Source organism: Hesperophylax consimilis, chromosome 16, assembly GCF_061612785.1.
Source record: "Hesperophylax consimilis isolate HC1 chromosome 16, BYU_Hcon_1.0, whole genome shotgun sequence".
NCBI lineage: Eukaryota > Metazoa > Arthropoda > Insecta > Trichoptera > Limnephilidae > Hesperophylax > Hesperophylax consimilis.
Genome location: NC_142851.1, coordinates 28,454,528 through 28,472,519, shown reverse-complemented (window position 1 = coordinate 28,472,519; position 17,992 = coordinate 28,454,528). Strand labels below are relative to the sequence as shown.

At 37.6% G+C, this 17,992-nt stretch overlaps 1 protein-coding gene across 4 annotated transcripts in view; it reads right to left on the bottom strand.

The window, feature by feature from the left end:
* Bruce (BIR repeat containing ubiquitin-conjugating enzyme) overlaps positions 1-17,992 on the bottom strand; it is a 71,538-nt gene that overhangs the window by 44,196 nt on the left and 9,350 nt on the right. For 3 of the 4 annotated variants that reach the window (XM_089641123.1, XM_089641125.1, XM_089641124.1), the window contains exons 7-18: positions 14,769-17,787; positions 14,350-14,604; positions 13,098-13,276; positions 12,208-12,380; positions 11,259-11,465; positions 10,641-10,790; positions 10,386-10,544; positions 10,137-10,291; positions 9,799-9,928; positions 6,831-7,067; positions 2,058-2,269; positions 154-392 (exon numbers count right to left, since the gene is read on the bottom strand). In XM_089641123.1, coding sequence (XP_089497249.1) covers positions 154-392; positions 2,058-2,269; positions 6,831-7,067; positions 9,799-9,928; positions 10,137-10,291; positions 10,386-10,544; positions 10,641-10,790; positions 11,259-11,465; positions 12,208-12,380; positions 13,098-13,276; positions 14,350-14,604; positions 14,769-17,787 — 5,115 coding nt within the window. The remainder of the gene's footprint in view (positions 1-153; positions 393-2,057; positions 2,270-6,830; positions 7,068-9,798; positions 9,929-10,136; positions 10,292-10,385; positions 10,545-10,640; positions 10,791-11,258; positions 11,466-12,207; positions 12,381-13,097; positions 13,277-14,349; positions 14,605-14,768; positions 17,788-17,992) is intronic. The other variant, XM_089641126.1, reaches the window with a different exon arrangement.

Sequence of the window (17,992 nt, the reverse complement as noted above, 5' to 3'; positions counted from 1 at the left end):
CAAAAAAAAAAGAATCAAAGACATGGCTTCAAAAGTTTTTTTCAACCCTTTAGTTGCCGAAAAAAGTTTTTTTTTAAATATATTTTAATATGTTCATATTCATATCACTATCAAAGTATCAAAGAATCTCGACATGAATGTGGGTGTACTAACATGCATCTTTAGGCTGGGCGGTGTCCAACAGGGCGGCCAGGTACACCAGCAGCCAGGCCAGCAGCGACAAGTCGGCCTGCTGCCAGACGGGCGGTGGCGGCGGTGCCGCGGGTGTGGACGGCGGCGATGGCGCGGGCAGAGGTGGCGGCAGCAGGCGCGACACCAGGCGCGACACGCACTCCACCACCCCGCCGCGCCACAGGCTCTTGCGGCCCATGTACACCAGCAGGATGAGCACCCTGGAAATTGTTTTACAGTTAAATATATCATTAGCATAAGTACTTATTACATCGGATTAAAGTTTAAAAAATAAATAAATCACTGGGATTTCTGTTCTGACGATTTCATTTAATATGTTACATAGGTAACTATTTAACCTAGTTTTTGTTTCATCATTTTTAATGACTGTATATCACTTTTCAAAGGTATGTTTAATTGTCATTTTGATGAAATATCTTTTTTTTTCTAATCTCCCTATGTTATATATCCAGCTTTTTCTTTGAGATTTAAATGTTATAATATTATTGTGAGTTTTAACCTTTCCGGGAGTATGGACGCTAATGAACGACGGTACACACTTTTGCCAAAAGAGTATGGACGGCTATGGACGACAGGCGTCGCATATTCATATTCGATGCATATTCTGTAAATATGCATCGTATTGCCATCAATGGGCATATTCCTGTAACTTTACACTAATTTTAAACATTTTACATCATTATCGACAGACATATCGACTGTTATTTATTTTGCATAAAGCATACATATAATCAAAAAAAAAAAAAATTATTTATGTAAAAAAAACTCACTCCCCAGAGCACGGCCAGCATTACGTAACTTACTCCCAGAAAGGTTAAATAAGAGTGGGATTTTGTTGTAGAGTTTAGTACCATAGTATAAGAAACTTTTTTGCCCAAATGTTTTATTTGTAGATGCTTGTAGGATCTGTTATTGACCTAGAGATCAAGTGTTTCTAATAAATGTGTTAGTTTTTATTTATGAATATTTTTTAAATTTATATATTAAATTGAATATAATTACATTTAATACAATATAAGATATGGGTAGTCCCACAAAGCTGTGACAATCAGCTTGTCTGTAGGTTCTACCATTTAATGTTATAATATAATACACATTAGCTTAAGTAAAAATATTAATACCAAATATAATGTTTAGGATAGATAAACGTTTTGTTCATTTATTAACCACTTTTTTGTCAGTTTAGGGCAGGGTTCCTGATTATTTTAATATAAAGAAGTATTGTTTTAGAATAGAATTGTTTAATTGATGATGTTAAGATTGTCGAAGTTTTCATTTAATATATTAAGATTGTCGAAGATTTCATTTAATATAATATAACTCATGAATCAGGCAAAAAGTTTTTACTTTCCAAAGGTAAAGGCACTGTGGGTGTTATTTTTAGTTTCACTGCAGGGTTATTCAGAGTTGCATAGTAAAAATTAGAATCTTAAAATCAGAATATGGAATTTCGTAACTGTGGCACTCAAAAAACTGATTTAATGTGTCGATTTTCACAAATTCATAAAACTGAGGACATATGTATTACTACAGTCAAGTAAGCATTAAGCATATTACTACAGTGTAAGTTGCTAAATATGTAAATACTCGTATATATGTCGTTAAGATGTATAGGCCTTAGTCGTAAGTCACTAGATATAAGTCTTAGAGATAAGTCAGTAGTTCTAGTATTAACTATTTAAGAAATATATTTGTACAGCGCCCTTGAGGTGATTTCTCACGAAAACGGCGCTATATAAATTAGCCAAATATTATTATTATTATTACAGTCATACTAGCCATATTCTGGTCTGTCACGAGTCGTAATTTTTGGGACACCCTGTATAATCCAATGTTTATAGTAATAAATGTGTGCTGTTAGTTACCTGTCCTGCGGGAATATCAGCGTATTGTCGGGGCTGTACAAGTGGGCGGTGGTGTCGGCCAGGAAGGAGCCCCACCAGGGCTGGGTGCAGCACAGGCGCGCCAGCACCGAGGCCAGGGCAGCCTGCAGGCGGGGGCCCGCGTTGCCCCCCACCACCACCAGCCAGCGCACCATCAGGGCACATGAAGACATGCTGATGCTCACCAGGGGGCGCTGGAACATCATATATGATTAGTACAAGTGGAATGACTTCAATACATGCATCAGGTTAAACAAGAACTATTGTAAAATAAAATCTCGCCATGAGGAAAGTCAGAATAAGCATAAGCTTTTAATCTTCCCGTTGAAAACTTCTTCTTTTGACGTTTCTTGATTTCTAAAGATTGTGACCCCCACACCCCATTGCCAACAGGGGGTATACAAAATCTCTAAAATCAAAAGTTGTGTGTCTGTAACTTCAGTTCAAAGAACTCTAGAACTTGCATTTGCTTTGAATTTAATCGTCATTTTAATTTCAAACGATAAAGTAGGTACCAACCTAACTTTTTTTCTTCGAAATTGGAATTATAATATCTAGCGTTTTTTCACGGGTCTGCATTAGGTACTTTATACATGAAATAAATGTCAAAACGTGAACCTGTGGACGGTAATCGGCAGCGAAATTTCGATTTACACTGAAATATACCTATTTTTACTAATTTACTTTGAATATCTGTATTTAAAGGGCCGACCGCGGCGATATTTGGCAGCGAAAATTTGATTTATGCGGAAATGTGTAGTATTTTTACGAAATCACTTTGAAGACTGAATTTGAAGGGCCGGTTGCAACGATAATTGACCGAAATTTCGATTTCCGCAGAAAAATGTCAAAAAATGAATTTACTTCAAACAACTAAACTTGGTAGGCCGAGTGCGGCGGTAATCAATTAATTAATTATTATAATAAATTTATTCCGAACAACCGACCCGAATTCAAAATAGAAGGGGCGGCCGAGGAACCCGATTTTCCCAATTATTTATTTTTCTTTTTAAAATTTTGAATTAATTTGGAATTCGTTATTTCGAAATTTAATTTATGTCTGATGGCATTACATTAGAACCCCGTTAATTAGAAATCCAATCTAATAAAATACGTGGAGTACTTCAGTGACCCCTCATGAGTTTTGTTTTGCATCTTGGCATGTCCAAGGTTAAGTGAAATATGATGCTCAGATTTTTACTATGAAGAAAGACGCAGAAAAAAACTCTTGGACGGTGAACACTGGCATCATGAAATTTTGCAAAAGTTTTCCTGTCTAAAATTTCTAGAACTATTTTCAGATCACAGCATAATTTTTTTCTATCATGAGCTATGCATTTTTGAACTATTCACTTAGCAGTCAAAATATAAGACAAGAAGCCAAATTATTTATTTAATCATTAACCCCTCCGACTTTTCGCGAACTTGAAGCTAAAATGTCTTTATCGAAATGTCAATTTCACGAAAACGTTGTGTTATTACCGCCTCACAATCAAAGCTCTATAAATGAAACATTACTGAACGGAGCCGAATAGTAAAAACTGTTTTAGAAAGGTTACAAAATAGGCTTTCAAATTGTTGTATCATAAATAAATATTAACATTTGTAAATATTTAAATTTAGAATGGAAACATGAAAAAACTGTAAAAATGACTCACCTGTAATGTTTTATGTAAAAACGATACTAAAATCACGGATAATGTAAAAAAAAAAAACACTTATTTCATCGTACAAATGTACAATAAACAATTCTGTCACTTCACTTTTTGACCATTTCATACAAAATATATTTTTAAAAAAATAATTAAACTTGCGAGGCGGGTCGGCACGTCAAACGGCTTTCTTGGCGTCGTTTTACGATTTGGCGGGTAAAATTTGCTTCCACTGAGTAGGTCTTTTTACGGGTTTCTATGGATAACTTTGAATAGAGATGTGAAGCTTCATTCAATACGAATATTCTACTTTTGTTTTAGGGATGTCACTAGAAGAATAACGGAGTTATGACGATTTTTGTGGAAACACACGCGTTGACGTGTAAACACGCTTATTGTACTTGACTGCTATCGTTATTTTATCGTGTATATCTGCTTACGTTGCTGACCGGTTAAACATAATATACAACTCTTAAACGGAAAATCAGAAAAGGATTCAGAGAGCAAAGTCAGCCCCAATAAGGCTGAGGTCCTGGGTCCAATTCCTAGATGGGACTGAAACTTTTTTTGATTTTTCTGTTTCACATTTTTCATTTGAGAGTTGTTAATATTGTCTTCAATGACTAAATATTACAATTTGACGTTTTACTTAATAAGTTATTACACACAAAAATTATTTAGTTCAGTATAAAATTTAGTTCATCACAATTTGACGATCTACGAAGGACGTAATTTCGGTGACAGGATAAATCATCAAAATGATAATTCATCACATCTTTAAAAAGTTATATAAAGTCATGGAAAGTGATAAAACAAAAACTTTATTAACTGGGTTAAGTAGGTTAAGTTAGGTTAAATTTTTTTTTTCTTCGTTTTTAATTACTTTATATCACTTTTTAAAAGTGTGTTGAGTTTGCAAATTGCCGTTTTCAAAATTGGAACTGATCTGTCGAGAATTGAGACTATCCCCATTGATGTATTATATTTAGATGAGACACAAAGTGAAAAAAATTGGATCCACTTTTTTACCTCTAATTAATCCAATTCGAACTCCAACCCTTACAATGCTATAACGCAAACAACCAGAAACTAACGTATCCGGTCTCCGAGGACTGCTACTCGCATGATAATAGTGAAACACTTTTCAATGATATTTGTATGCAATAGTGAATATAAATATCCCGTGATTTTTCACAGGTCTGCACTGATACACACTAATAATAATAGAGGTATGTGAGAGGTATAATCCGGTCACCGCGGACTGCTACTCGCATGATAATAGTGCAACATTTATAATAATGGAGCTATGTGAGAGGTTTAATTTTTAATTGATGCAAAGTGATCGGTAACCAGATAAAAAAAAAAAAGAACAGTGAGAAAACAGGGCATCCAGCACGGTCGGTAAAACCCTATATCAATACGATATCGACATCTATATGAGTTAGCGATATTTACGAACACAGTCAACAATTGATAAGAAATGTAAAAACAGACCGTCGATAGACAAATTTTATGCCGGCCTCCAAAGGGTCAGATAAGCTTCGGTTAACTGTCAATATGCACATCTTTTTTAATAATTATCCTATCGTCCGTTCAAGTGTTGTGTTGATTTTTCACGAAAACGGCGCTATGTAAATTAGCCAAATATTATTATTATTACTGGCTTATTAACACGTTAAACGCCATTGTGGAAATGAAGAAAAATTACTATTTAAAATTTGAAAAAAAAAATACGATGGCATCGGCGACCATCAAAACGTATACCTTTTTTTTTACCAAAATTTTCCATGAAAATCAAGAAAATTAACTGCGGTCACCGGTGACCGTCATGGCGCTATGGGAGAAAAATTACGATTTTCGTTATGAGGTCACCGGTGACCTACATGGCGTTCAACGTGTTAATGAATGGAGTTGATTTAATAAAGCTTTTAGTATTGAAAGAAGTTGTGTACGCGGTCAGTTGAATACGATCAGGCCAATGATGTTACATTGGTCCGGGCTTGGAGAAACGAAAGTTGTTTGAATAAAACAATTGTGGCTAAAGAACTAATTAACTCCCTTTTAGACTCAAAAAGTATATGAGGACTGGCAATCCATATTAACCATCATGGATTAACCTCAGAACATTAGAACGTCAAAAGACGTAAATATGATAATAGCGGTCAAGACATTAGAACGTCTTTTCACGTAAACGCGCGAGATTTTACAAAAATCGATTTATTTCCATCACTAGTATACGGACTGCCATGATTTAAAAAACAGAGTATCGATAATGAATAACGCTACGCGTCTGTATTCAAGAATATCTATGGAATGTAGAGGTGCATTATCTAAGTCGATTGGATCTGTCATCTTGTTCGTTCATAATTTATTGCGTTTCTAAATAATTTATTAAAAATATTTTAGTTTGGACGGTTAATATTTTGAGGTGACTAATAGTTTTTAATTATATTTCTTCAATATATAAAGTGTTATTTCTTTATGATACTCAGAAAAAAATACATTTTTCACAGCTTTGAAATAATGGTCAGCGATTTTTACATATTTTTGACGTTTTCAGAAAATGTATATTTAGAAATGCAAATATTTACGTATAACAATACAATACGATAGTGAATTTCATAATCTTTCCAAAACATTTTTTAGAATGAGGCTACGTTTCCCAAAACGTGAGTTATGAAGCTTTTAACAAAACTCGTAAATAACACGAAAATTTTCACGTTTTGACAGTTCGCAAAGTAAATAAAAGTCTTTGTCTGAGAGGTTAAAGTTAGTATATCAACTCAACATTGTCAATTTATTTGTATTTTTAAATAGCCGTAGTTTAGGAATGCTTATCCATAGACAGATCCGTCAGTGTTGCCATTGTAAAACAAATTCTTATTTATTTTGTATCTGTTTGGCTATCGACAGCGCAACCATGCTCAGGACATCGATATTGGAAGTTAAGTCTTTCGATCCGATATTGTTAAGTTATAAATTTAAACATGCTAGACCCAACATAATAAAATAATAGGTTAGGTTAGCTACGTCCTATGTTAAACATTCTATTTGTCATTGAACCACAGAGATTGTATTCTCGAAGATTAATGTTATAACTTACTTTGGCAAGATTATTTTCGCACTCGAAACAAATATAGAGAAGAATATCTGTGATTTCTTCGGCTATCGTTCTAAGTTTGTCTGTGGACGCCTGCTTTAGCAGAGCTGCGGGCGGGTGTTTCTGCAAGTCTTCGAATATTGTGTTTTCTATGTCATCGGAATTGCGTCGGGAAGAAGTCCTGAACCTTTCCATTATCCTTTCCACGGTGTTCATCTGCTGCTGGAGCTCTAGGCATTCCTGGGGAAATAATTACAAGTGTCTTAGTTATTGCAACACAGATGTGTTTCTAACTCGTTATACAACTTCAGTAAAGAAAATTATGGTGAAATGGAAAAAATATATTTATATGATAAAAATAACACTTTGCAGAACAGTAAAACTTTTAAAATTCAGTACTCTCTCACTTATCCAAAAAAAATACAGAATACACATCATTGTCAGATGAAAATACGCAGAGCTGGGCAAAAATTACCTTGATGAGGTTTGCTCAAATATCGGAACAAAACAATGATTTATTTATTTTTGTTATTGTTTTCTGTTTTTCTGCAGATAGTGTTATCATATTTGTTTCATGTTAACATCATAAGACGTTTCCCTAGAATAGCTAACTTCAACTAAAAAAAAATCCATTTGGCAGACAACTGTCAAAAAAAAAATTATAGATACAAATATATAAACTGGTTTTATTATTTCTATAATACTGCTAAAGGAAAAACAAAAGGTGTTTTCAAACAAATAATGTCCTTTAAACTACTTTGTAAACTCAAATAATTTCATTTTTGTGAGGCCGAGATCAAAAAATTCCAGCACGGATGATATTCGGGCAGTCACCGGACCCATGGGCACGCTCAGTCGTAAAAATAAAATACCACCGGAGTACAATCGGCACTGCACTCGTTAAAGGTAAGTGTCATGTTTACGCTTACGAGAAGACACCATTTTGAAAAACTTGTTCAAACAAAAAACGTGGCAGAATGAAAACACATAATGCTACGTATACATCCGCGAGCCGAACTGCTGAACTCAACCTCAACTTACGGGAAAGAAACAAAGCAACCGTAAAATGGCGCGAAACGCAGCTTGCAGTTGATTAATTTCCTAAGACAGTTGCTAGAGTACACAGAGGACTAACCGAAATATCCTAAAACAACAATTAACCACGGTGGCTGGTAAAATAGTCAGCTAGAACAAGCTAGACGGTAGTAAGTATAGTAATTGAGTGTGTAGGAGTTAGATAATCTATCCCGTCGCTGTACAAAGCTTGGCACTCAAGTCTGGGCATGCGGCGTATTACTGAATTTGACATACGAATACAGGGGAATTATGGTTTTTTGATTTTGAGTTTTCAACTATATAGTAAAAATAACAGCGGACTGTTAGGGAGAACCCTGTTAATTCGAACCCCGATAATTAATATAATAATTTGAATCGGAAAGACGGGCGTGGTGGTAAAATGACGAAAAATGTAGTTTTACATGGTTATAATAATAATTATTATTATTTTATTCCAGAATGTGGGGGTAGGTTAGTGCAATCCCATATAGATATACATTTTTTTTTTTTGTATAATAGATATAATAAATTATCAAATAAGGACAACTAAGCAGGGTGTGGTCTTGAGTGCGCTTGGGCCCAGCGCTCACTCAGGTTATAAATCGTCCTAATTAGTATTATTATTTAAATATTGAAGACAATATTAGTGATTTCTAAACGAAAATCTGAAACAGAAAAATCAGAAAAGGAAACGGTCACATCTGGGACTCGAACCCAGGACCCTTGTCTTTCCGTGACAGTGCTCTACCAACTGAGCTAATGGGACCCTATTCCCCTCGGTCATTTTTAACTGTATCATACTTCGAATAAGAACTACTAACATTGTCTTCATTTTTTCACCGCACATTTTTACTGGCAACTATCTTTATGTATGATCATACTTCGAATAAGAACTACTAACATTGTCTTCATTTTTTCACCGCACATTTTTACTGGCAACTATCTTTATGTATGATCGACGAAAATGAAGACAATGTTAGTAGTTCTTATTCGAAGTATGATACAGTTAAAAATGACCGAGGGGAATAGGGTCCCATTAGCTCAGTTGGTAGAGCACTGTCACGGAAAGCCAAGGGTCCTGGGTTCGAGTCCCAGATGTGACCGTTTCCTTTTCTGATTTTTCTGTTTCAGATTTTCGTTTAGAAATCACTAATATTGTCTTCAATATTTAAATATTACAATATGAGGTTTTACTCAATAAAGTCATTCCGAAAAATAAATAAAAGTATTATTATTGTAAATGTGAATTGATTTACACTGGAATGTCATATTTTTCAAATTTATTTTGAATATTAGAGTTTCAAGGGCCGAGAAAATTCGTTTTGCGCGGGAATAGGTCGTATTTTTATGAATTTACACCAAATATCCGAATTTAAAGGGTCGGTCGCGATAGAATTCATCTGCGAAATTTCAATTTAAGCGGAAATATACCATATTTTTATGAATTTACTTTGAATAACTGAACTTGAAGGGCCGGCTGCGACGGAAATCGGCCGCGAAATCGCCATTTATGCGGAAATACATTGTATTTTTACAAATTTACTTTGAATAACTGAACTTGAAGCGGCGGTAATTGGCTGCGAAAATTCGATATACACGGGAATAATTCGTATTATTATGAATTTACTCCAAAGATACTACCTGAGTTTGAAGGGGCGGACTCGAACTTGATTTTCGGCGATTTTATTTTTTTATTACGCGGGAATTCGTTAATTTGAAATATAATTTTTGATGTCCCGTTGATTTTGGACGAGATTCTACTGTAGTAGTTGTCGGTTAGAATGGAGGATTACTGAGAGAGTACTGTATTCAAATTTGTAAATATATGTCAAACAATTGTTATCCCTCTTGCGCTAAAAACAACAAGGAATAAGCATAGTTGTTTCTCTGTAATTTTTAAGTAATGCAGTTTTACCTGGTAGGCGGACAGAACACGAGGATCGGTGTCATTTTGTTGGTCTAAATAAGCTGTCATGTGAGCTGCATTTCCTCCAGACATATCCAAATACGGGTCCAATGAATCTGTCAGCTTGCCAACTGCCAATCTGTCAGAAAGAATACGGCAATCCATTATGTTGTTGTTGTTACAATTCGCAATATTGTATTAACCTTTACAACGCAATCTATCCCATGTTTTAGTGTAACTTCATGGATTATATCTGATCATGGTGACATCTGTGGCATACGGCAAGGGATACTTACGCGGCAGCGGCATAGATAAGGTTAAAGGGTTGAAGAAGATTGTTTGTTTACCTGAATCTGCAAGTTAAATCCTGATGCAAGGCAGTGAGAGTGTTGATGTGGGGTTGTTCACAGTTGGAAACCGAGTCGGCTACTTCTCCGTAGAACCAGCCTAGTGGTATTTTACACCTGGTGGTCGACATATTGTACCGACCGATGGTAGTTATCTAAAACATTTACCAATAAATGTAATACTATATTGATGAAATAGCCTGCTTTGCTTAGAGTGTTACAAATGCTGAGGGGAATGCGTTATCAAACCTTCAAATATCGGCATAACGGCGGTGGTTGGATGTCCGTCATGATGAGGTTCTTGGCAGATATATCTGGTGCCATAACCAGCCTTGTGCTATCCTGGTCTTCACTGGTTAGCCATATATGGATGCTTAAGGTTACTAGTTCTGGACACGCCGGAATAATCTGGAATCAGATAAAACATTGACAGCATGATATTATGTTGTAGTGTTTATGGTTGCATAGTAGCGTGTATTAATTGAGGGGGATTTCAAGTCTTACCAAGTCTGTTAGTTTAACGGGATATCCAAAGTCTAAGACCACAAAGTGCCTGGCTCCGGAATGCATTCGCTTTATGACAAGTATTTGCTGAGGAGGCTGCTGAACCAACTGCTGCCAGGGAATGGAACCTGTCCCATTGCCGTTAGTGCACTGAAACATTCAACAAATACATTCAAGAAATTCATTCTCAATCTACGTATTTCACTCGACTAATATGATTAATTCATTTGCCTTTACCGATAAGAGTAGCAAGCTGAATTGTCTTTATAGGTAAATCAATTGACAAAAACATATTTCAGTGGTAAACAAAAAATAACTGTTAGTTTTAATTTTAATTAAATATTCCACCGGGATTCAAGTGTTAGAATGATTAGGAATAGGACATCACAATGTTAGTACAGAACAGGATGCATGAACAATAATGATACAAAACAAAATATTACGTAAAATTTAGTTAACACCAACCCAGGTTAGAAGTGGGAAAAAAAGTATTTTTTTTTTAACAAATGAAAAATAATAATAAAAAGCACAAAGAAATGAAAGATAATTTTGAAAAATGGATAAAACTAGAATTGTGATGTCCAAGTAAATGTATTTCCAAATAAGAATGTTTGGAACCTTTGAGCCATCTTTATAATGAAAGGGAGAGCCGTCTGCTCGTTGGGGAGGCTTGGCTTGGTCCGGCCAGGCGGACTCGCAGTCCATCAGGGGACATTCGGTATTGTCATTTTGGTTCATTTCTGAAGCTACGTTTTTCATCGCGTCCGTTTCGGCCGAAGCGCGTAGGTAATCGGTAAATTCTTTCGGTCCCATCAGGTCCCAAAACTAAAATAGTGAGAGGGTAAAGAGGATTAGTAGGTGAAGAATTACACAATCAGTAATGTTAGTTGAGAATCTAACCCACGTACTACGTACACATTGGGAAGTGCAAAGGGTTAAAAATTAGATGTAATCACAGAGCTATTTACAGGTAAATCAGAATAAAGAGATTCTTGCTAGCGATACCATCAGTGTGCACAAATACAATATTTGCCGTACATACAAAAGCCTTTTTTTCCATTTATTCATTTCAAATAAGTATTCATGCAAGCGGTTCGATTGTCGATGCTTCATTAGCTTAGTCCAGACTCTGAGAGGCATGTGACGCATAAGATAGACAAGTGCGAACGAATGTCTAGCAATAGTTGAAGATTATGGAAATATCTGAATATTTTATTTTGGTCCCACAAATGATTTCATACACCTTATTTTGCCCTTCTACGGCTTAATTATTTATTTGTTAGTTGGGATTGGCTCACGTGCGTTGTGGGGATAGTCTGGACGAAGCTATTGTGGTCCGGGACCAGCAATAACAATGAACAAAACTACAATTTTTTTTTAAAAAGACAAATCATTGCCGGGTTACGAATAACCTGACAATATTTGAAAATCTTCTACTACCATCACACTAAGCGGAAATGTTGCTTGTGTCATGATGGAGGACTAGAGAGAATTACTCAAAACAGCACCTACATGATAAAACCAACTGCACAATAAAACACAATCGACAAAGTGCATAGAATAATACCTGCGAGTGATCTGCGGCTGGTGTGATGACTCCCTGGTGGGGGGCGGATTCGAGCTGCGTGCCGTCCGAGGCGGAGTGGCACGACACGCGCAGCGCCGTCACCTCACCCAGCCCCGCCACCCCCCCGGTACCGCCTCCGCGCTCTCGCCACCACCAGCCGGCGCTGCTCTTGCCTGGGACAAAAAGATTACGTAAGATTGGTCGGAAGGTTATTACAAAATTATTGTCAGTAAGCGCACAGAATGCCTTTTATGGCCGAACATAACGGAAGTCGTAGCTCACGGGAATCAGGCATTCCAAAGGTTAAGTGACCGCCATAATATTGTTCATTTGCATACTCATGCAGATACAATACATTATAATGGAATAGTTTTTTTTTGTCATTCAAAGACTTGTTGCTTCACACTAACTTAATGATGTTGAACCACATCGAAAATAGTTGCGGTGTCGCAAAATCCACTAAGGAACATTTTTCTGGTTTCGATCTTTGCGGTTATTTGGCAACAATGATATCTCCAAAACTGGTATTTCTGATGTACCTTGCTAGATACAAATTCGTTATTTTTATGCAACATGAGTGGAGGATGTATTTTTTTTTAAATGGCTTATTCGTCCTTCTTACAAAACACCAATGGTACATGAACAACTTATGACAGGTTGTTTCACAGAATTTGAACAATTCTTCAAATTTCAAAGTTAATATTCAAGTTCAAATCCTGTTTAGTACTGTGAAATACTAACAAAACTCGAATTTCAACTTTGAAATTTGATGAATTGTTCAAATTCTGCGAAACAACCCGTCATTACTCATTCTATCGGAAATAAAATCTAGGCCACGGTAGTAGTGGTTTGGTAAGGTTGGAGAGAGAAATTTCAGAATTTGTATGTACCTGTATAGTTGTAGAGGTCTCTGAGATCAATTTCCTGGTTAGTGTTGCTGCTGCTACCCCCCACCGCGTCTCCCGCCACAATGCTGGCGTAGGTTAGGGTAATAGAGGAAGACTTGCCCAGTACAGGGGCCTCTATGTCAAATATCGTTGATTCCATCGGCAAGCCGTACAGTCCAAACCTGAAAGTTTAAATAATAACATTAAAAGGAATTCAATTAAACTATTTTTGCATTGATGGTCAGGAATGTGGCAAGATTAACCAGTGGACTGTTTTTTACACACATGCGTGCTCCACTTTTCATGACCGTGTTTGGCGATTGCGCACATGTGTGAGCTCTAGTACCATCCGTGCCGGAGCTAATTAGGATGGAATTTAATCAAAATTCGTTTACATAAAAAGGCGTGGCCAAATAGTGTTTTCAAAGTTGTATAAAGTTAATTATTTCTTTGAAAACACTTTTTGATGGTTGCTTTCATGTAGGAAATGTATTGAGGTATACGTAGAAATAATAAAAGCTGTTTATATATTCGTATAAATATATTTTTTTGACAGTTGTCTCTGAAATCGGAGATTTTTTTTCTTCTATAAAGTTAAGTATTCTGAAGAAATGTCTTACGATTAAACATGAAATAAATGTAAATAATAATGTACATAATGATATTTTTCTTCATAGTAATTAGCGTGCGATTCTGAAAATACTAGCCTGCCTTTTTTTTTTACTTTTTCAACATGTTCATGATGTACATATTTTATTGAGTTGAGATAATGCAAAATCAAAATTATATGGACACATTATAAACATAATATTTCATTTAATTTACTGGAGCTGGCAGCCTGGATAAGGTTCAAGTGAAAATGGCTTTATTAAGGAGCAATAATAACATAAGTATAAAGCAGAAAATATGCTCATCTGAAAATTAAAAAAATGAAATTTTTACACTAATTTCTATGTCAATGTAGCTATTAGTCAATGTACGTCCCAACATCATTTCCATCATGAGTTATGAAGCTTTAAAAATAAGAAAAGATCCATTATTGTATCGTTTTTTTTTTTTAAACTCAAATTAAAATGGAGTTATACAATTCAAAAATTGTTTCATATTTTTCAATAATCGTTCAGAAAAAAGAAAGTTGAAAGTTTGAGCAAGCGGGCACCACCCGCACAGAAAACATTTGAAATTGGATGAAATTTGAATAGAGAATTTGCAACGAAAATTGGAATAGAGGGGAACTACTAAAAACTTAAAATACCTGGATCTCAAGATGAGATGATACGGATTGGCCAGATCCCTCATGATGGCCGCGATGTCCCTTAGCAGCTGCACACACACGTTGGCGCACCGCATGTCCGTGTCGAGGTGTGCGGCACGCATGGCGAGCTGCGTGAACCAACGCAGAGAGCCGGCAGAACGCACAGCCCCAATCAGGGGCAGGCACAAAGTAACACTCTCCATTATGGCCAGTTCCAGTTGGGAGGATGTCTCTTCGTCCAGATTTTTGGCACCCCTGAAAAGCAGGCGGTGTGTTTAATTTTTAGGGTTGTAATCTAACAAGTTATTTCTAAAAGGATATCTCACCCATTGAGCGATGGCAAGTTGGAGAATTATAATGTCACATTTTAGAATACAAAGGTGTTATGTAATAGACAATGATAAATAAAAGTGACTTACTCGCTGCATATCAAGATCAATTTGATGCATTTTTTGGCGATGCTTCTTTTGGAGAGCAGAATGCAATTTTTCACTAAAGCCGACACATTTTGCTGCACAATCTTCACACATTCAAATTGCTGGTTTTCGGAGTCAGTCCGGGAGCTGAATGAATTCTTTGGTTTATCTCTATCAGAGGGAGAGCAATCCTCGTTCATATTTTGGAACTCTGCTTCGGTTGCAGTCTCCGGTTTGGCGTTCCTGAATCTAGCCAGGCGGATAGATACCACCCAGATCAGCAGGTCCAGTGCATTGGACTGTGCCTCTTTATCAGAATTGGTTGACGCTATGCCTAGAAGATTTTCTAAAAACCCATTAAATTCTAACATTGCAATACGTTGTACTCTTTCTAGAGGGAGATCTGTGTGTTTGTTACTTCGGACGGTTATTGAAATTTCATGTAACCAGTCACAGCCGATGTAGAATTCAACTTTCTTATTATTTGCAGGCATTGCGAAGCGTTCTACCGTCGATCCCGGAAGAGTGAAAAGCTGATCTGAACTCTCCGAAGTTTTACTTTTTTTCGATGATGAAATTTTCCCAGAGCTCATTTCTTTGGATGGATCGAAGAGGGTCTTAATATGCAGGAGTAAAGTCCTTCCGCGTGCTTTGAACAGACGGGGACTAGTCAGGGTCAGTGTTCCAGACTGTTGAGTAAGATCAAGACCTTGAGCTAAGGAGAGTGGTCCGGCTAGTATCTCGGCATTATGAGCCCTCAGATATTCTGTGCTCCTTACTGGGTTTTCCACAGGTCCTTTATGTTCAGAGTCTATTAAATGAAAGTTAATTTGGTCATCAACCTTGGAGAAGCATTTAGAAGATTCCTTTCTGTGGCCAATGCCATGTAAATGCTGTTTCAGGAGGGTGACCTGAATGTTGGGTGGGGTTGGACAGGGAGAATGCAATGTAAAGCGTAGTTCTACGTGGGCTATGGATAGACTCCACGGCAGGGTTAGCTCCAGAACGTGTTCATCCCACGTGGAGGCGGTATTCTGCAACCTCCAAGTTCTACTCAGGTTTTGGTTCTCCGAGCGAGGTCGTTGAGCAGGCAACAGTTCACACCAGCAGCTTGGAACAACGGCACTATAAGCAACTATATTGTCTCCTTTACCACCGACTCCGGCTAACTGAACTAAGTTTTCCAAGTCTTCACCGTCCAATGTTGACTTTTGGGCAATTAGATTGGATGGATTCAGAGGCGGATGAGCGGGGTCTTCAGCGGTGCCTTGAGCAGCCTGCTGGTTGAGCCAATTCTCTGACGTCGCCTCTTCTTCGTCCAATTCTTCTGTCGAGTCACCTTCACTGTCTCTCACTGCATAAAAGTACATAGCTCCTTTCTCAGTACAAGCGCACAGTTTCTCCAAACTGGAGCAGAACGCCACAGAAATGAACTTGGATGAGTCTACTTTTGCTTCTGCAATGGATTCTAGGGTGGTAAGCTCCAGCAGCCTCAAGGCTCCATCGCGGCCTATTGTGGCGGCCAAGCCGATGCCAGGAACATTTCCTTCGAGATTTGGCAGCAAACACACTTCTAAAGGTGTTTCTTCCCAATATATTTCTTGAACACATTCTGGTAGTTCGTCTATCAAAGTTACAGTGGAATCAAACTTTAAGGAGTACATAACTAAGAAGGAAGTCATTTTCTTAAAGGGTTCACTTTCTAGGTCGATTTCTTCTATTCCTAATTCCATTCCATCGTCAAAGCCATTAGCTAGGAATGCACTTTTGCCTGGATCATTACTGGAGAGAACCACAAGTAAATGGTCTCCGTCATTAGTGGGCACCACGTGCGTGATAGAGAGGTCGCTACGAGCCGAGAGCTCGCTGGGCAGAGCCACGCACTGCACGGCGCTGCAGGCCGCCGGGGGGCTGTACTCCACCAGCAGCGCTTCACTCTCCGTCGACTCATTGGATGCGCTCTTGGCATTGCTACTTTTAGCCGTGGAAGGCTTACTGTATGGCACTTTCATCTTTATTCCACTATTTTTGAACTCATAAAGAATGTCCGAAATTCCTAAAAACGAATGATCATGGTAATTCAGAGTTTCATTGTGTTTCACATTGTGGGCATCAATTTCGTCAGTAATTTTTTTGAAGTCCGCTTCGGAAGTTTCTTCATATGGGCTGTACTGAGGAATGCTAATTTTCTTAGTGGATTCCAAAGTATAGGTCTCAAAGTTGGATTCAATATCACCAGCGGGGTGAATTGCGATAGGGTGTTGCATGTTACTAGGGAGCACGGTTGAAAGAAATTCTATAGACTTTGGCATAATATTGCTCCCATTCATGGATTTTAATGAGTTCTTGGGAAGCATATCATTGACTTGCCCCACTAGATCCTTACTGGAAGAGCCGACGAGACTCTTGAAATCTATGACTGTGACTTGGTCGTTGAGGCCGGTAACGAAGGCCACCTCGGGAGACAGCTCGGGCTCATCCTCCAGACACATATACTTGGAGAGGTAGATGTCGTCGTAGATGTTTGGGTCTCCGCTCCGACAGTTGGGGTTGGCTACGCCGGCACACTTCTTGCTTCCACCAGATTTACCACTAGTATTCTTCAAGCTAACACACCCATTACCGTTGGTAAGGGGGGAGACGGTTTGTGCGCACTTGCCCTGAAAATCATACACTAGGAGGAAGGAACTACTCTTCAAACTATTGCTTTTGGCTTCGTTGTGATGGTTCATAGCTTTAACTACTTGACTGGAATGCACGAGAGCTTTGGTGGTGATAACATCTGAGTCGCTGTTGACCTTGGCCCAGATAGAGCCCTTGGAGCCCAAGTCGGGGCAGTTCATATTGACTGCGCACACAATGGCGGGGCGCACTCGGCACTTGTTCTCCCTGCCCTCCTTGCCTTCCACAGCCTGCTGGCCGCTGCTGCTGCTACTGCTGGCCGTAGAGCTCTTGGAGCATGGCTGATCCTTATTCTGACATCTTCCTACTATTGCTACAGATGACAACTGAAGCTCCACATCTGAAATTATTCACCATTGATTAGGTTAAACATATTAAAAATGCCATTTAGATAATTATACAGCAGTACATAGTTGACAGTCACAGAACAAATAATTTGAAGTATAGAATGAAAGAAAAGAAAAATTATCAAATAGATTAAATGTATAAGTAAACAGAACAAAACAAAAAAGAATATACATTAGTATAGTAAATGAATTAATTGA